The sequence below is a fragment of the Neovison vison genome, chromosome 3 (assembly GCF_020171115.1).
Source record: "Neovison vison isolate M4711 chromosome 3, ASM_NN_V1, whole genome shotgun sequence".
In the NCBI taxonomy this organism is placed as follows: Eukaryota; Metazoa; Chordata; class Mammalia; order Carnivora; family Mustelidae; genus Neogale; species Neogale vison.
Window position 1 is genome coordinate 87,343,382 of NC_058093.1, and position 20,686 is coordinate 87,364,067.

The following is a 20,686-nucleotide window of genomic DNA, read 5'->3' on the forward strand; positions in this document are numbered from 1 at the left end:
ATTTACAAATATTGCCTCTGTCTCATTCTCTCCTCTTAGTGTTCTGGGTCTTGGTCTTTCTAGCCATCTCCTGTTTCTTAACCTGCCTTTCATATTTTCCATATCTTTTTACTTGGGTTTATCATTGAGTTTACTAATTCTCTCTGAATTCCAATCATCTTTTTCATCTTTCAAACTTCTTGTTGTTACTCTTTCAAAACCAGCTGGTCAGTTTTAATCATCCTGTGTTCTTCATATAGTCTCTTGTTTCCTTAAACACTTTGAACACTACCATAATCCATGTTTGATAATTCCAGTAGCTGAAACCTTTGTGGACCTGCTGTCTTTTTTTCTCTTTGTGCTTGGTATCTTGTTTCCTGTGTGCTTTTTTTTTTATTTTTCACCATGAGTCCATAGTTTTTTGGAATTTTATCAAGGGGAATTCTCTGAGAATTGCCTGAGTTGCATCTGGGTTTCTGCAGAGGGGATGTGCATTTTCCTGCATCAGGTGTTAGGGGAGCTAACAGCCCAGCACTACTTGAAACTAAATTCTCAGAACAGATTGTTTATTTTCTTTTTTGTTGGTTGGTTAGACCACTGAAGAGTTTCGGAGTTGTTTGAGGGCCAGTGCCCTTCCTGATGAGGAAGTTGCAGGAGAATTTTCTTAATCTGTACCAAAAACATATATCTTTACATCTCTCCAGTAGATTCTTTTCATTCCATCGTACTGTGGCCCCATGCCCCTGGTTCTTGTCCTTGTAAAGGTAAACCTAGACTACTGTAATCACCCCTTCATTTCTCTTCTCTGACCTTAGTACCTTCTAGTTCATATCTTGGGTTGATACTCAGTACTTTCTTCATGTTATTTTGCTCAGAGTCCTGTGGCTTTCTCTCTCCTTCTCAATCATCTCAATGTGACTGTCCATTAAAATGAGATTTTGGTTTCTTATTTTAAATTAAGAATGCCTATCGCCCTTATCCCAGTTAAACCAGAATTGCTGGGAGTTGGGCCCTTGTATCATCCCAGTCAACTCTACTGCAGGCAGGACTGAGAACTATGAGTCTGCAAGAAAAACCATAGAAACAGAATTGTCTTTATCTAGCATTTAAGACCTCAGAGGACAGTGGTGCACAACCCTGCTGTATGTCAGGAAACACCTAAGTGTGAGCCCAACTCTGAAAGATTCTGATTCAGTTGTTGTAAGATGGAGCCGAGGGAGTAGAGCTTTAAAAAGTTCCCTAAAATCTACGAAATACAGGATTGAGAACCACTGTTCTAGAATCATAAATTCACAAGCATACAGAGATCAGGCTGGTACATTAATGAATGAAAAGTCTACCTGGGAACTGTGGGAAACTGGAGGGTTCCACCACTCCATATAGCGCAGGCAGCCCTGCTCAGGTCTTCCTGATTGCAAAACATGCAGTACAGCTCATTTCACCTTTCTATTCAAATCTCAGTCCAGTGTTTGAAAAATAGACAAATATACCTACCTCTGTGTGCACATGCATCTGCAAGAATTGGAGGGTATGGTTACCTTGATTTTCTTTCCCAACTTGGTGCTCTTGCCCATGTTATTCCCTACCTCCAGTGCTTTCCTTCCTCTTCCATATCTGTATAAATCATCAGTTCTCCTCAAAGGACCAACTCTTGCTTTCTCTGACACGGTGATGGAGAGCTGATAACTGGAGGAGGTGTGATTTTGGGATAGGCCTTTCCCAGGACTATCTGCTTCTGTTTTGCGTAAACCTGTCTCCTCTGGGCTCTATTTAACTTGCATGTACTTCCTGGAAATTTAAATAAAACAAAGCTTTATATGGTTCAACTTTTTGGTATTTTAGCTTTCTAATTACTACTAAATAGTTGGTTTTGTGAATCGATTTTTATTACATTAAGGAATCCATCATAAAATGTTAAGAATTCTTTATGGAAGATAGTAGCTTTTAGAAACTAGAGGGTCTTAACATGTAGATTATTTAGATAGGTGAGGGTTAAAAAAGCACTAAGACTGAAAAAGGAGTAATTATAGTAGAAGAAATAAATAAGAGGTAAGGGAGAATAAAACAAAATATCTCAAAATCTGATTTGGGCTGGGGAAAGATGAGTCAGCTGGAATGTGTTAAGTAAAGGAACAGTGACAGCAAGCCATATTCATTCCTTGATGTGAGATGTTTATGTGCAAGGCATTTATTCAAAAACTTATTAGAATAATGTTGCCCTTTTAGATGAAAGAACTTATATTTGCAATTTAGCATAAGAACCATGTTAAATGAACTTGAACTATAGTACCAAGTACAAAGAATCCAAGATGTAATCATCACTCATTCATTTATTCACACATTCAACACATATTTACATGAGGCAAGGAAGTTGGCAACCCCAGTATCCACATATGCCAGATTGTAATGTCTGAGCCCAGACTACAGCCAGACTGCCTGGTTTGAATCCCAGGTCTGCCCCTTACCGCTGGGCCACTGGGGCAACATGGGCAGGTTGCTTAATCTCACTAAGCTTCAATTTCTTCACCTAAATTAAGTAGAAGAATGGTACTTCCCCACACAATTGCTGTGAGGATGAAATGATTTAACCTATCCAGTGGTCTTAAAATAGCTTCTGATCCATGTATCCATATTAGCACTAGACACATATATGTCTTTGCTGTTATTATTAATCTTTGTTTCTTTATAACTCAACTCAGTTACCTCAGGATTCTCTTAGTGAATTCATGATAATTCAGTAAATCTTAGGTTCTCCCTATTTTTTTTTTCCTTTGAGAAGCACTTACATTCGAAGGATGCTTAGTAGCATCCGAGAAGACGGTTTGGTCTCACTTGGCACATAGCCGCATTGGCACCCTCTGAAAAGAATACTGTCCTGTCTGGTTCTGTCCACTCACAGAACGGGTGTCTACTGGGTTAAGCTCCCATCTGCCCACACACAGTGCTGTTCATGCCAGGTGCACTGCTGGGCCTCTCGGCATGACACAGTGCCACCTGCAGCATGCTGTCTGGCTCTGTCAGGTAACTTCTGTATCTTACTAACGGCCTGTGGAAAATATGGTTGCTCTCCCATGTCACCTGTGGACCTCAGAAAACTCAGCAAACATGCTTTCAGTCCTCCCTGATCCAGGCAGTCTGTCTTCCTCAGTCGGTCCCTTGCCATGCTTGCCACAGTCACAAAGCTGCTGCCTCTCTGGGTTCTTGAAGGAAAAGCACAAGATCTAAGTCACTCTCCCCTCCAAGCAGTTCTATGCTTCCCAAGTTCTCAAGAATATCTCTGTCCTCTCCAACTTGTCTCCTTCAGCCCACAGATTTTGGGGGAGGGAGTGGGGGAAATAGTGGAGGAGATGGGTAGGGAGAGTGCTGAGAAAAACCTACTTAGCATTTGTCTCCAGAATGTTGTTTAGACTTCAGTGTCAGAATTTTAACATAAAAGTCAAGAGTTAACTATTTATTTGTCTTCTCTTTGCATTTCTGTTTAATAACCTTACCTTAAGGGCAAAGATTATAGAATATCTTCACTCCCAAGGCTGGGGGGGTGGCAGCAGAGTAGATTTGCAAAGTGGAAAATATCCAGGGAGGAAACCCATTAAGCACATTGATTAATACTTCAAATATTATCCTTCTACACATGTATTGATAGGGCTTCTTTTGAGACCCCCGCCACAGAGAGCTCCCAGATAATTGCAGTACAGCATAATAAGTGAAAACCCAAAAGAGGAAGCAACTTATTCTGCCTGGAAAAGTCAGGCAACGCTTCACTGAGGAAGTGAGGATAATTGAAAGCGGATTCCATTAGACACATTCCTCCTCAGCTCCTGAGCCACATATGTTGCAAGAAAGAACACCCAGCGAAACTGAATGGGAACCCGTACTCTGGGAGCCCAGAAAGACTCCACCAGACCTGATAACAGTGCTTTCCTTCCTAGTTCCATTAGTAACTTCAAACCTGAGGTGAAGGGTCTGGTGTCCGGCCACCCTTGCGTCTGGGACTGCACCTGGACTGGGGCTAAGTTGGAGCGGCCGTCGGGGCGGGTGGCAGCTCCATGTCCCCAGTCCTACCTGAGCAAGTAGAAAACTCTGGTCTTCTCTTGTGCCAGAGCTTAGAACTGCTGACCTGGAGGGCAAATTAAAAGCTCGCTGCCCACCTAATCCTTACTTTGAGAGCCAGCCTCCAGCTAAAATGCAAAGTTTTTCCACGTAGGCACCGCCCTGTCTCACTGCTGTGTAGTTTGCCCTCCTCCCAGCTGCAGCCCTTCAGCTGTTGCCAAGACACCCAAAACACTCTTATGTTTGATATTTCACACAGGTCTTACCCTCCCTGGACATTCTCCCCATCTCAAAATCTTACCTTCTTGACCTTCCTATTTTACCCCTCCGAACTTAACATTCTCTTAGTGATCCGTTGCAATATATGAATCCCCAAAGAATACAAGATACACACATGTATTAAATCACACATGTGATTTAAGTTAAATCGCACTAACACATAAATACTCGCTAGGGTTTTAATGGGTTCACTCCCCAAGGGTGTTTATTTACTATGACCAAAGCACATCCCTAAAACTATACTGCTAAGCTATAGAAGGCTCTGGCTTTAAGGAGCCTCGGGCATTCTTAATAGTCACAGATGAGATTTGTACACAGTGGATTTTCCTTCTTGTCTCTGAAATGATAACACAGGGGCACCAGCCTCTGTCCTTCACTAGAACCTGGATTCCTCAAGGGTTGGGTCTCCTGTTCTCATTAAACATACTTGAACCCCAGTGCCTTGTACAAGTTCTGCCTGGCACGCGGAGGTGCTCAGTTCTCCTTCAGGGAATACATTATGGACTCCAGACAAGGGTATTTGTCTCAAGGCCAAAAACCTATGCTAGATAGGGGATTTTATTGTTGTTTTGAGTGTTTATACTTTAAATAATACCAACTAAGAATTAAGTAGTCCTAGAGCCATACCATGGTGTTTTGTTATAGATCATTTTGAATATAAAACTCGTATGCCTGGCATGCTTCCTAAGGTAACTGATACTCAAGTAACGAAAAGAACCCTTTGTAACTTCTCCTGGGTGGGTCATATACTACGAACCCAATTTCCAGATGAAAACAGTAAGAGGCATTTACTATGTCTCTGTCCTATGAGTGCAGCAAAGTTATTAAACCACTAATTTCTTTCTTTGACTTAAATGGGTAAAATTGTAACTCATTGTAATATTTAGCAAATCTAAAACGTACTAATTATATTAACTTTTCAGCTTAAATAACTTGAGAAGTATTAAAAGCATACAGATATAAAGCAAAACCAGAATAAATATTGAAAAAATTCTATGCAATAAAATGAAAAGTTAATTATTTAATTCTGCTTCTTGAGTACACACTGCTCTCTAGAATATGGACGGACTTTTTTCCTAATGAAAATAGTGTCATAAGTGAATGACACATAATAGTGAATTGTTGGGTAATTTCTCATTTAGAAAGTGTGAGACTGTTTCCATTAAAAAAAAAAGAGAGAGAGAGAGAGAGATTTCCATAAAATTTGACTCTAAAACAGAAGGAACAATTTTTTTTAATGTTTACCTTTTGAAAAGGTTACGCTTTTTTTAGGATATTGCATGGGAAATTCAACTTTCAGTGCCATTCTAATCCATGAAAATGGATGAAATATGTAGTCAGAAAAAAATTATTTCATATACCAGCCGATGTACTTCTGTAATTCTCCCAGACAAGATGATTGTCAAACAGACTTCTTGCAAAAATACCTTCTCCGTCTGATCTCTTACTTAGCACTTTATTCTCTGCTTCTTGAGACTAGACCTGGCACAGAGACATTCTAGCACTGGCAGCCTGCAGACCCTGTTGATGTTTGTGCTGAAGGAGAACTGTTCGGCGTTGCACTCCAGGCCCACTCTTCTCCGTGGAGAAGCGCCTTGTACCAGCTCTGTCTGAGAATCCAAGGGTATCCTCCACCCACTTCCACCTGTCTGCCTGCTTGTGGACAGCTTTTCCACCTATTGCGTGTTTCAGGGTTTTGGGTGTCTTGTTGTTGTGGAAGATCACGTTTGCCCTCCGTTGCTAGTTTTTCTTGTTGCTTTTAGGTAATTTCTAAGAGGGGAAGAGAGATGAAGAGAGGTGACAGTTTACTCTCCCGATTTCAGCTGTAATTATCATTAAGAAAGTGGGGCGCCTGGGTGGCTCAGTGGGTTAAAGCCTCTGCCTTCGGCTCAGGTCATGATCCCAGGGTCCTGGAATCGAGTCCCGCATCAGGCTCTCTGCTCAGCAGGGATCCTGCTTCCTCCTCTCTCTCTCTGCCTGCCTCTCTGCCTACTTGTGATCTCTGTCTATCAAATAAATAAATTTTTTTAAGTGTTTTGGTAATGACTCTGTAATATTCCTAGGAAGAAATGATGAGCGTGTGAACTATATCAAGGAAGGAAAGACAATGATGAGAATGAGAATAGGAGTTGGTTCAAGGACTGATCACTATTGTGAGGGTGACTGGGTTCATTGCGGCTTGGATGACTGGATTAAAGGTGACATTTGACAAGATGAGGGATACAATCCTGAAAAGAAAATTTCAGTTGTAGATATGTGTCTTTTTACGCAAATGGAAATTTTACTCTAAATCATATTTGTAACTCTATATTGTAAATAATCATTGCCATGTATTGAATGCTCACTATACTGTTTGTATGTGTATCATAGTTAACTCTTAAGCTGCCTCCATGTATAATTATCAAGGTAAACATGGGAAGCCTGACAATGGTACATTCCACTTACTGTCACTAACTGATTAAAGAGTGTAGCAAACTTTATCCTCCCACTTATGATGGCTGATAAACTCATTGGATGGCTGCCTGGGTGGCTCAGTCGTTGAGCTTCAGACTCTTGGTTTCGGCTGAGGTCATTATCTCAGGGTTGTGGGATTGAGCCCCATGTTAGACTCCAAGCTCATCAGGGAGTCTGCTTCAGATTCTGTCTCCTCCCTCTGCCTCTCCCCTGGCTCACTCACTCTCGCTCACTCCCACTGTCTCTCTAAAATAAATAAATCTTTTTAAAAAACTGATTAGAGGGGTGCCTGGGTGGCTCAGTGGGTTAAGCCGCTGCCTTCGGCTCAGGTCATGATCTCAGGGTCCTGGGATCGAGTCCCGCATCGGGCTCTCTGCTGAGCGGAGAGCCTGCTTTCCTCTCTCTCTCTCTCTGCCTCTCTGCCTACTTGTGATCTCTGTCTGTCAGATAAATAAATAAAATCTTAAAAAAAAAAAACTGATTAGAATATTCTTAAATTCCCAGTTCTATAAATGAAGGATAAAACAATGATGATTATAATAATCATTATAACAACAATAATAATAACAGCCATCCTTTATTGAGTATTTTCTGTTTGCTAGGCTTTATAAATTGTTTCATACAGATCATCTCACTTAATCCCCTCAACAGCCCTTTGAAGTGAGCATTATTAGCCAGACTGTTACAGATGAAGAAGTTAAATCTCTGAGTGGTTTGGTTCCTTGCCCTGGATTACAGCTATCGAGTATCAGAACTCAGATTTTAGCCCACTTTCCATTAGGCTATATTGCTCATATAAACTTTTTCTTCATTTATTCTGATTAAACTCATTGTTAGAACAATAGTCATAAATGAATTGGTTATTATTAGCTTTCAAGGAACATCTTTTTCTCTTCCTTTCGGGTTTACCTACACTTATAAGGCACTCCAGTCAAAATGATCTTTCACCAAATACACTATATACCATACCTGACTTTTTTATTATCTATTCTTTACCAGAAATAATTTGTTCTGATATCCACTAACCATAAGTATATTTAATTAATTAAGACTTCAGTTCATGAGACTTCCCAGTCTGGAGCACTTCTTGAGCAATATAGTTAATTTATAGCATGTAATATTATAATATTCAGAATCTCTTATTATTTTTCCATATGAATAGTTAGGATACCTTTGGTACCTACTGTGGGCAGTTCTTAATAACTTTTAAATAAGCAACAAATGATTAGAGTAACAAGGGGCTGAACTTTTTTCTTTTACGGTATTATAAAAGGGACCACATAGGATGACACAGATTAATTCCATTTATAAGAATGTAGGGAAACAGGGGAGATACATAATTAATCTTGTTTATAAAATGAAAAAAAAAGAAACATATGTAGCAACAAGAACACATCATTTTGAGCAGGTCTTTCTAGAACAGACATTCCATATTGTGTTCCTCCTTTCCCACAGTCATTGCCATGACAATCTGGTGTGCTTAGCAGTCTCTGCTGAGTAAGGGAGACTGTCTCTTCTAGGGGATCTCTGTGTTAGCCAGAAAACACAGCAGTCTTCTTTGGGTCTAGAAGCAAGACATAGTATGTGAAATGGACAGAATTTTTGCTTTTTTCTCCCCATTGGATGGATTTCTTATGAATTACTCTGTCCATTTCTATTTTAACATTTTTAAAATCAGAGTGAGGCTTTGGAGTAGATTTTTCTCTTCAAGTTAAGATTCTTTGCCATATGATTGAAGACCTTGTCATTTCTAGATGTGACAAAATGTCCACAACTGAATATGAAAACCTGTTATTAAGAATTGAAATCCATTTCGATGAACGACATCTAATAATGCAGACCATGTTTAATTCTCCATTAAAAAAAATAATTTGATCCTTCATGTCATTTCGTGGACCTATCCTACCATAGTTTTAAAAATATAACTGTCTCTATTCAGACATGACACAACCGTCATTCATGCATTTCAAAGTCGTATTTTGAGTGCTGGCCAACTTCTGAGTCAAAGAGTTTCTCTGATGTTATGGGATTTCCAGGCTCATTATAAGGGGACAGCGTACAAATAAATTAGGAAATAATGTAAAAACACACATTCCTGAAGTCATCAGTAGCATATGAATGTCAGTACCAGACTGATTCAGACTGAGATGGCATCTTGCAGGGATGTCTACTAGTAACAATAAATTTAAAGTCAATGAGAGAGACAACAGACCCGGAGTGGCAGAGAAGTGGGGAGAGCAGTGTTCCAGACTCAAGAGTCGTAGGCCCAAGAGCTGTGGATTATAGAGAGCAGGGAGAAAGGGAGAGGGTGAAAGTGAATATGAACACCAGTGCTTATTTGCAGGGATAGCAGGAGTAAATGGTCAGTGGAGAAATCAGAATGTTGGCAAGTTTGGAAACAACCTCCTTGTGTTCAAAAATGTGTTGGGCTTGAGATCCTGGAATAGCGGGAGAATAAGGACATGGTGATCCGAGAGAGGAGCTTGGTCATTAGTGCTATGCTTGACAGGGCATCAGTGTAGCTTGTAAGTATTGTACATGATTGTCATTGGAAAGGCCAAGTGAAGATTCTAAATATCCACCTGATTATACAAGTAGTAAGATCATTACTTACAGTAAATGGGAATAAGAGGATTAGATTCAGAAGAGGTGATCTAGATTTAGAGTTGATTCACAGTAGTAACTTTTTATTTTTTTAAGATTTTTTTTTAAATTTGTTTGACAGAGAGAGAGAGAGGGAGAAGCAGACTCCCCGCTGAGCAGAGAGCCCAATGCGGGACTCGACCTCAGGATCCCCAGATCATAACCGGAGCCGAAGGCAGATGCTTAACTGACTGAGCCACCCCAGTGTCCAATAACTTTTTAAACTGTACGCCAGGCCTTGTTCTAGACATGGGAAATACTGGGTAAACAAAAGCATAAGTTCTGCCCTCATGGAACTTAAAACGTAGCAGAAGGTAAAGCAGGTAAAACTTCGAAAGTAGGATAGTTCCAAAAAGTAGAGTGAACAATGTAGGACGGGAGGAAAAACAAGAAAGAATTAAGGATTCTACAACAGAGAAATCTGAATGTTACAAAAAGCACTAGATGTCACTTGTAGTATTATTTGAAACATCAAAAAAATGGGAAAAAACTTAAATTGTCCATTAAGAGGAGAATTTACTTAAAATTTTGAAATATTAGGTAACCATTTTAAAGTGGAATATCTATATGTGTTGATGGAAATAGATGTCTATTATGCATGTAGTGACAATGGGAAGTGACCTCATATTTATAAAATGAGGAAGATGTATATAAAAATACGTTCAAAATATATGTTTGCATATACCTAGAAAGAAGTTGATCCCTGTGCACCAAACAACTGTTAGTAGTGATTAATATTGAGGAGTACAGTCAGGAAGGGTAAGGAGTAGGGGCTTTCTGACTTCATATATTTCTGAATTATTTGTATTTTATTACAATGGGCATGCTTTTTTTAACAGTTAAAATGTGTATTAAAGTAATTATAGGGGCACCTGGGTGGCTTAGTCAGTTGAGCTTCTGCCTTCAGCTCAGGTCATGATCCCAGAGTCCTGGGATCCAGCCCCGCATCAGGCTCCCTTCTCAGCAGGGAGTCTGCTTCTCCTTCTCCCTCTGCTGCTTCCCCTGCCTATGCTCTCTCTCTTTGTGTCAAATAAATAGATAAAATCTTTAAAAAAAAAAAAGTGTAGATTCACATGCAGTTGTGAGAAATAATACAGAATCCCCTCTTGGAATTCTGATGGTACAAATGTTGGAGCTTCTCTTGTCCCAGGGTCCCTGAGGTTCAGTTCTTTATATGTTAATTTAAAGAAATTTTGGTCTAATTTTCTCTCTGGTGTTCACTTTGGGTAAATTCTGTTTATGTCAAGATCATTGATTCTATTCCATGCAATACTTTTTCTATTATTGAGCCTTTACAGTGAGGTGTTGTTTTATTTTTTTTTACTTCCTTTATTATACATTTCAGTCCTATTATTACCCCTAGATGTTGAGACTGAGCACTTGAAAATCTGACTGTAAGCTTCCCAACAGGTTAAAATAGGAAACAAGAATCATGTATCTTCCTATATGAAAGGTAGAAACAATTCTCAGGGATGTCAGGGTTTCCTAGACTGAACCCTGCAAGAAGTTTCTAACTATAGAAGGGGGGATGCTGGAGTAGCTCTAGGATAACTAGCAATAGTTTTGAATGTATTTCTACATATCTCTTAGAAATGTTATAATTCAAAAGAAAGAATAAATGATTAGTCGGTTTCAAATTACAGCCCCAGTCATCGCATTTGACAAGGAGCAACTTTATTACAGAGGGAAGTAGAAAGACCTAGTAATGAATTGGGGGAAGAGTTTAGTTCCATAGAACCTCCCAGGTCTGAGAGAAAGTAATTACGTACATTATGATGATTTAAAAGTATGTGTAATAGTGGATGCCACTTAAGTAACATCCAAGAATGGGGAAGACCTAATTCATCTTAATTAAGGTTCTTCATGGCCTGCCAGTTCTTTGAGGCATGGGTATCTGCAGGCTGGCTGGCCAGAGTTGCAGAGAAAGAGAGCTTATTGATAAATTAGATGGCTGAATGAAATTATTGTATACAATATCCAGGGAGAGAGGAAATCATTGTTGAAGAGAAACAACCTGCAGGCTCTAAGCTTTTAGCAATAGGGAGATTTGAAAGGTAATCATGTTGTGGTACCTAATGGGAAAAAATGATTTCTTTTCACTGGGTGACCTTCTGGATGGAATGAACAGGAAGATTTGATTGGGAAGAAGGTCAATGGGTTGTAGTCTAAGTACACTATTTGGAAAACAAGCAAGGGATCATTTCTAAGAAGGCAGAGTATGGTCAGTGGTGTCAAACTTAAACTGTAAGGAGCATGAGAATGAATGGGGCAAGGGTGGGAATTGGGGAATTGGTATTGTTAGAGAAACTTTCATCCAAGAAATTTGGGATTAGGAGCAAAGTTGTAAGGAAAATACAGGAAGGAGAAGAGACAGACATAGTTCGTTCATGTTCTAAGTTGAGAAGATCTGTGAAAAGTCACCTAAAAATAGCCCACTATTGTCACTTATTATCAATCTTATATCACACTTATTATCAATAAATGTTATCAGGTCAAAGGGGTACCTTAAAAATGCCAAAGACACAAATGAAGAAATTGTAGAGTAGGGAATAAGATCACAGGTGTCTGGAAGGAAACGGAATATAAGAACACAGGTCTCTCAAAAAGAAGCAAGATAGAAGATCTGGAGCTCTAATAGACTTTGAATTTTGAAAGGCAGACATCTTTCCCTCTGCTATTAAAAGGAAAGATGAGAATATGAATGTGCAGATGGCATGAAACCCTGATATGCATAAATTAGAATTTTATTTTTCTATAACTTAATTTCTGTGCAATGGCCCTTTTCAATATGGTGACAGAAAGCTCAAGTAGTTCAAGATCCTGTCTTCCATCTCCCTGGTCTTCATTCCTCACAGGCCACTGCTGAGGGATCCCTTGCTTCTGCCTGTCTGCCAGCATCTCAGTGATTCTTCCATGACATGCTCAGAAACCATGGTTCCACTGTTATGCCTACCATAGCTCAGGAATCTCTCAGGCATGTCCCCATTACTGTCTGTCTAGATAGACTCGCTCAGACATTCACTCTCAAGTTGTGCTTCTCCCGAAAGGTTCTGACCCAGAAAGTGTGCTGCATGGCTTCTGGGACTCTCAAAGTTCCTTCACATTTCTTGTCTGGTGGTGACACGGCAGCACAGGGTGGAAGCATGTGTGCTGCACTCATGCGGCATTTTGCTTAAATACTTGTACCTGTCTGAGGTCCCTTACTGTTTATTTCTACATGGATTGTTGCCCCTGTAATCAACCAAGAAGATTGTCCCCTTTCTTGGTGGGGTTTGGAGGCCCCCAGGCCTGGCCCATGCCTTCCCCAAAGCAGTGGACATAAAATATTTTAGCATCTTGAGTGTATTGGGGAGGAGAGGAGCTGGAATAAACTAATTAACATTTCTAAAATACTAAAATACTATCAATACCTTGGGGAGCCTGGGTGGCTCAGTTGCATAAGTGACTGCCTTCGGCTCGGGTCAGGATCTTGGAGTGCCAGGATCAAGTCCCACATCGGGCTCCCTGCTCAGCAGGGAGTCTGCTTCTCTCTCTGACCCTACCCCCTCTCTTGCTCTCTTTCTCATTCTCTCTTTCAAATAAAGAAAATCTTTTTTTTTTTTAATTTAAAAAAATAAATAAATAAAATACTACCAATACCAAAGATGAAGAGAATGAAAGTTTATTGTAGATCTCCAGGGTGCCAGGTATTTTTTTCATTCCTAACAACTGAATTTTTAAATGTGGATATTACTGTTATCCCATTTTAAGGATGAAGCAAGTGAGGCTGTAAGTGGTTATGTGATATAGCTGAAACCATATTGTGGGTCAGTGGCAGAGACACTTTTCTCTGAACTGCATCTTTCACTCTTTCTCTAAAAGTAGAGCTGAAGGGCAGAATGCAGCATGAACGATCTTCAGAGAAAGCCGCAATGGAGAGTCATGGTCTTGATCAGCCATAAGTAAATATTGGTGGGGAGGTCTGATAGAATGAGAGAAAGAGGGGCACTAGTAGTATCCAAGAGAGACAGAGACAGAAGTCAAGTAGTCGGTGGCTAGAACTATCGGTTGAATTCTATGCAAAGGAGCATTTAAGATGCAGAAACCACAAATGTGGAGGGAAACCAGAACTGATTATTGCTATGTTGGGTCTGTAGAGGAGAGAGAGGCATTATTGGCCTTAGAAAGGAGAGTAGAGAAGTAAATGATTGTAACAACTAACACAGGGTAATAAATGGAAGCTTTAGGTTTATGAACAAGGAACACATCACTGAATTTGGAAGTAAAGCAATACTCCATGACAAAGAAATAAAGATGGAGGTTAGCATATCAGAAAGGGAAAGAAATTTGAAACCATGGTGTTAGATCATAATTTTTATTACTTGCACATATTCTTATTGCCATCTCTTGTCCAATGGGTTTTAACCTCAAGTCACAAGAATATAAGGAATGTCCAGGCCTTGCTGGTCTGGAAACAAAACCATGGACTGAGGGTGCCAACTCTTTTTCTTCTCATTATGTGTAGGAAGAAAGAAAGAAAAAAAAAATAAAGATTGTATAGAGAAAAGAAGATGACTTTCAAATGCAGAGACATAATTTCAAATGCAGATTCAGCCTCTTCTGTGTGATCTTAAGAGGAAGAATATTTATGATCTGGTGCCTGGCTTGGAATCATCAACATATAGCAGGAGCTCTACGAATTTGAATCATTTTTTCCATACCTTCATTTATTCAACCCATTTTTTTTGAGCAGCTCATTTTATGCCACAGATAATGTATTAGTCAGTATAGGTCACATTATGCTGCAGTGATGAGCATCCCTCCCCCATGTCAGCTGCTTAACACAACAAAGTTTATTTACCTCAGTAACTCAAAGTCTGCTGCATGGTTAGGTGGCCTTGCCTCCACGTAGCAGTCCAGACTGTCTCCCTTTTATAACCTAAGTCATAACACAAGCTCTCCACAAGGATTTTTGCACCCAAGGAAGTGTTATTCAGAACTACTCTTAGATACTTCTCCCTGCAGGTAACACAAATCAGTCAGCTTGCATCCCACAGACCAGAACTAGTTCTATGGCCTCCCCGGAGGAGTTAAACCTAGAGTCTTCTGTGTGCCCAGAAGAGAGAAGAACCAGATTTTGATAAACAGAAGTAAAGTCTTCCACTACTTGGCAAGGCACTGGGTACTTATAGTGAACAAACTAGTCATCCTTTATGTTTTCCTCATGGAGCACTTAGTCCAGAGTGACATGCTGCTGGGAAACAATAGCATGGGTAAAGAGCCAGGCTTCTGCCCAGGCAATGCAAGGAACGATATCAAAGAAATTGCATTCCGTAAGGATAAAGTTAGTTGGGAAAATAGGAAAGGGTAACAGTTTAGTGTAAGTGACAAGTATGGAGAACTTAGAAATCCTCAATAAATATTTACTGAACGAATGTTAAATGAGGAATAAGAAGAAATTTAGCTCTACAAAACTAAACGGGAAAGGCAACAGAGAGAGAACAGATATAGGAAGAAAAAACACATGGAAACAGTTTATGCTTTTCGAATGTTCTGAATAATATTTGGGAATAAAAGCTGTTCTTGCTATATCTGCTGCTTCCAGTAAGCCTGAAATATTTCCGTGCTGGTCGCTTCTGCCATAGTTGGGCTGCTGAGGAACTCGTTCCCAGCCAGACTGTTCATTCTTACCTATTTAAGAGTGAAGGGATTGTGGGAGGCTTGGACTTTGACTCATCTTCAAGAATGTTTTTAGATCAGTCAAGTTGGCTTGATGGGCAGCTATCAAATATAGAGGGGGCAGAAAGAAGTAGGAATTATGCTACTGTACATACTGAAAATGGTACATCAGCCAAAAATCCTATGAATGCAATTTTGTGGCAGAACGTTGGGGGGGGGGGATTAGTTCCTTAAAAGCATTAAAAGTGACTTCTATTAAAATCTTTGTTAAATAATAGAGTGGGGGAGTGGGAAGAAACCTAACACAACCCATGTTAACATTTCGGTATACTTCATCCCAGACATTTTTTCTAGGTACACACACCCATTTGTCTTATAAATGCAGTTCATATGGTAAATACTAGTCTGTCATTTACCTTTTACTTAACTGTATTTCTCAGGTATTTTTCCATGTCAAGAAGTATACTTCGATAGCATAATTTTTTTAAGATTTTATTTTTAAGTAATCTCTACACATAATGTGGAGTTTGAACTCACAACCCTGAAATCATGAACCACATGTTCCTCTGACTAAGCCAACCAGGAGCCCCTCTATAGCATTATTTTTAATGCAGTGTGGTATTGCCTATGTATCCAAATGTATTTCTTTATTATCCCTCTAAGTTGTTTCCAGATGGCTGCCATTATAAACCCAATACTGTTATGAACATATTCTAGCTGAATTTCTGTGTACCTCTTTAATTATTTGACAGGGTATCTTTTCTAAATTTTCTAAATTACTGGGGCAAAAGTCATATACACTTTCAGGCTTATTGTGCATATTACCAAATTGCCCTCTAAAACATTATTTCAGTTTAGTTTCCTATTAGCAATGGATAAGAGCAAAAGAATGTTTAGGAACCAGTAAGTCTCCAAGTATGGTTACATAGAGAACTGAGTATATTATTAAATGTGTGCTTCAATCTTAATAGCTATTAGAAAAAGGGGCACTCACTGTGTTATTGTGTTATTTTAATCCTCCACCCTATATTTAATGTTTTGTGCTGAAATTATAAATATGAGAGCTTCACATTGGATTTCTTAGAAAGAAATTTAAGACAGATTCATATACTCTGCTAAATGGGTTCATAAATATTGTGGATGCTGGGATAGATTCCATGGAAGACCCTTTGGATATTTGGAATGAGTTCCTCATCCATCGAAATATATTGAGCTCTGCCCTTGACTGTCATTCGTGCCTTGCTATATGGCTGTGGCTAAATACCCAATACTAAATTAGATGCACAACATCTAATTATCATCTGAATGTTAGGAAATTTCTCATTTTTCTAAAGAGAAAACTGAGAGAAAAGTTTAGCAAAATTCATTATGTAACTTTGAGGGACATAAATGAAATAAAGTATCTACTTATATGATCTACTAATTTAGAAATAAATAATACTTCAAAGCGCACATCCTGTAAAATAATTTTAGAAGTATTGCTCTTTTCCCACCCTTAAATCTCATGAAGCAATTTTAGCCCAAATTCCCCTTCCGTGCATTCTTGACATCAGTATGGTGGGTGCCATCTTTTCAGGAAGCTGGCATGTTTCCAGCACCTGTCATCTGGAACCCTGTCTAAGCTGCTTGGGGTGCAAGACTTGGGAAACTGTCATCACTGGAAATCTTTTCCTTAGCTATAAAAACCTACTTACTACTTACAATCCCTAATAATGACTTATTCTGTTACTTTTTTTTTAAGTGATCTTTAAAATATTTGTTTTCAACAACGTCCAGCAATTTGAACTGTTAGGTGATGTCTCTCAAAATAATTGCTAAGTCGATATTAAATTCTTTTGCTTCTGTTTTTGCCAGTCCCATCGAGTGAATGACTGCTCCCACCATCCAAAACTGTCACCGTTAGGCATTGTTTCAGGTTAATGCAACTTCCTCAAACAGTGCTTTGTTCGAAATAAAGTAATTGAGAGAGTGCCCAGTATTATGAGAGACGTTAGAAGGACTTTAGTATAAAATGCCTCTTTTCCTGAGGGATAATTTTGGGGAAGAAAAATCTCACTTTACATTCGTCCGTATATTATAGTTTAAACAAGAGAGGGATTCTTACAAACCTCTTTTGTGTTCTTATGCAAAGTTACTGTTGAATATGAAAGCTTTTGTCCACCTATAAAAATATCTTAAGAAATGGGTGAAGTGCTTTATTTTTCATTTAAAGAAATTGAATAAAAACATTTTTGAAAATCGAAAGGATACAGTAGGATTGTAATGCATTTATCTTGTATGGAAGTGCTGAAAGTGCAGGTTCATAAAACCCGCTGCCCTGAAAACATATTGGAATCTTTTCAGAACTTCTCCCTCATTAAGCCTCCTCCCAACCCCAAACTGCATCTATTTTAAGCTTAATACAAAACAAACAAACAAACAAAACAGCAGGAACTATTTAGAATAAATATTCTCTTGAGGATCTGTAGCCAAAATTTTTGGAGCTCAAAATGAAAAATTTAGAGAACAGAGTGGCTAGATTTCCCTATAGTCTTACTCTCTCTTTAAGATATATTATGTTATATTGTTTCCATTCTTTTCATCTAAGTACTTCCCAGAGAATCAGACCAAAAGAACATATTATGGATTAGGTAGCAGCTATTTGATTGATATGGTTGAAGATAGCATATGGTGTGTTCTTTACTTTCAAACTGCTTTGAGTCTTTGTTCTTGCCCACAGCATATACAGTATATATGAAAACTATCCAAAAACTTCCCAATGGTACATGTATATAATATGCATCATTTTAAAAAGCGATCAACATTTCACCATTGCATTCTTTATTATTTGAAGTAAATCAAATCAAGAGATACAGAGCTTAAAATAAGTTGTTACAGGACTCAAATTCTATAAGATCTTATAATTCCATAAAATTATAAATGCTGTTTTAAAATGTTAATCAGAAGCTTCATTTGTTTTAATTCTTGATACTGAAAATATTGACTGAATTGTGAATTAACACATTTAGGGTTGCAGATGTCATTTTTCATGAGATTTCCTGAATGATGTAATTTTCATATTTCATATAGCAGTTTGATCAATTTACAGATTTATTTTACATAATTAGTTGGTAAATGAGAAATTCAATTGCTGATATATAACTATTTCCCTGTAAAATAAAAAAATAAGTTAAAATTCTGAATTATAAATAAAAAAACAAATATTTTGAAGACATCTGGTCCACATCTGTCTGAAATAAGATAATTTGAAACAGTGCAATTAAATGCAAAAAATACTGAAATATTCACACCTTACAATGTAAAAAAAACTCATTTCATTTTAATGTGATTTCTTGAACTGATGAATTTTTTTTTATTTTGGTGTCCTTTAGCCTCTCATTCTGTCATTATAAAGAAGACTGACAAGCTAAACAAACAAAAATAATCCATGTTTTTCAAAAGCCTCTACTAAATGAAAGAATTATCTTTATTACTATTCTTTTATGAGTTGACTAACCTCCACTCCTGAGTTAATACTCAGCGGACTTACACTCAGGCCTACCCCCTTTTGATGTATTTATAATTCTCCATTCAATTATTTAAAATGAGAGATTAGCGAGAGAGTCTGTAATCTTGCTCCCTAAATTGTGCGTTCCTTGTGGGCACAAAGGGGCTCAGCAAATGTGAGAGGAAGGTATTCATACCCATGAAAATGAAAAACATCTTTGGTACATTCTCATGATCAGTAGAGAATCGTCCTTTGAAGACTGGTCTTTTCTTTTGTTAAAAAACCCGTGTTAAGTGGAAAACTAAACATTTTAGGAGAAAGGGAAATACACTCGACTTTCTATAGTCTAACCAAAAAAAATGTGAAAAACAAGATAGATTCCTCCTTTAATAAAAGGCTGCAGAGCCTTAAGATTTCAATAGAACTGGGTTTTGATTCATGAGAGAGAAGTTACATTCATGAAATCACTTGATGCTGATGCTGCAATTTAAGGTTATAGGGGAAATCTCTGCTTGGATGCCAGAGGTTCCCTTAACTAGCAATAGACCACAAAAGGAGTTGATACTGTGAAAAGTGAAAACATTGTTTCTAACAAATACTGTAAGGTTTCACAAGTTATATTTTGTGTGTTTATTTCCAGGGAACATGATAAAGATCCAGAGAGTTTTTTTAAGGTACTGATGCACCTTAAGGGTTTAGGACTCAATTTCCACGTGTCTGTCCTTGGAGAAACCTTCACAGATGTCCCAGGTATCTCTTTTGAATTTCCTAATGCGCAATTTTATAGATGGCATAAGCTCTACAACTTAAGTATTAATTTCCATGTTTCCCTTTGTTAGAATAATCAAGATGAGCACTGTTAACCAAAAGATTATACGATGGCATTAAAGTGTGATTCAATTAAAAAAATACTTAAGTAAGCATTCTTTGATTTAAGTTGAGAACGTGAAGTCATCTCTTTTATCAAATATAGTTTATACAATGTAACTTGATGTAAATAAAATATATTGCTTTAGGCATCTTAACACTTAAGGAAAGTGGGAATTTGTAATTGGATATACAACCTTTCACCCCTGGGGTCACTGGTTTGAATCTTGCTTGCACTGGTAATGGCTGAAATACATTACCATCTGTTAGGTGGACTGTGTAAAGCATTTTGGCATCAGACTTGTAATGTGGAGTAGCCCACAGTCTACATCTAGTTGTCATTGGCCCATGGCTTTTTTTATTGAGTTGCAGAAACAAAAATTGAAGCTGATGGCAGCAGGTCTTCTCATCCTTAATTCCACATGGAGCCTCATCGGAGCCATTTCCTTTACCCTCATCCTCAGTGGACATGTTTAGGTCAGTAAGATGAGCATCCTGACCCCTTTCATAAGCACTTAAGTGTTCATATTATTTTAATTGAGGAATAGTTGACATACAATGTTATATTACTTAAAATATTATATTAGTACAATAGTGATTTGACATTTGGATACATAGAGGGAACAGTTATTACTATAAATCTAGTCACCCTCTGTCACCTTCCAAAGCCAATACAATATCATTGACTGCATCGCATGTTGTACATTACATCCCCATGGCTTACTTATTTTGTAACTGCAAGTTTGTATGCCCTTTAGCCATATCACTCAGCCCGAACCCTCTTCCCCTCTGGCAACTGCCAAACTGTATCTGTGAGTCTGGGGTTTTGTGTTTTGTTTTGTTTTGTTTTGTTTTGTTTTGTTTTGTTAGATTCCACATATAAGTGAAATCATACAGTATGTGTCTTTCTCTATCTGACTTATTTTGCGTAGCATAATGCCTTCAAAGTCTACCATGTTGCAGATGTCAAGATTTCATTTTTTATGGCTGAGTAGTATTCGTGCGTGTGTGTGTGTGTGTGTGTGTGTGTGTTCACAAGTTGTCTTTATCTTCTTTATCATCTGACATTGGACATTTAGGTTACTTTCATATCTTGGTTATTATACATAATGCTACAGTGAACACAGGGGTACATACATCTTTTCAAATTAGTATTTTTGTTTTCTTTGGATAAATACTCAGAAGTGGAATTGCTGGATACTATATTGGTCCTATTTTTAAATTTTTGAGGAACTTCCATACTGTTTTCTGTAGTAGCTGCACCAACTT

At 38.2% G+C, this 20,686-nt stretch overlaps 1 protein-coding gene across 8 annotated transcripts in view; it reads left to right on the top strand.

The window, feature by feature from the left end:
• GTDC1 (glycosyltransferase like domain containing 1) overlaps window positions 1-20,686 on the top strand; it is a 334,720-nt gene that overhangs the window by 237,435 nt on the left and 76,599 nt on the right. For all 8 annotated transcript variants that reach the window (XM_044242544.1, XM_044242537.1, XM_044242541.1 and 5 more), the window contains one exon: window positions 19,191-19,300. In XM_044242544.1, the coding sequence (XP_044098479.1) occupies window positions 19,191-19,300 (110 nt within the window). The remainder of the gene's footprint in view (window positions 1-19,190; window positions 19,301-20,686) is intronic.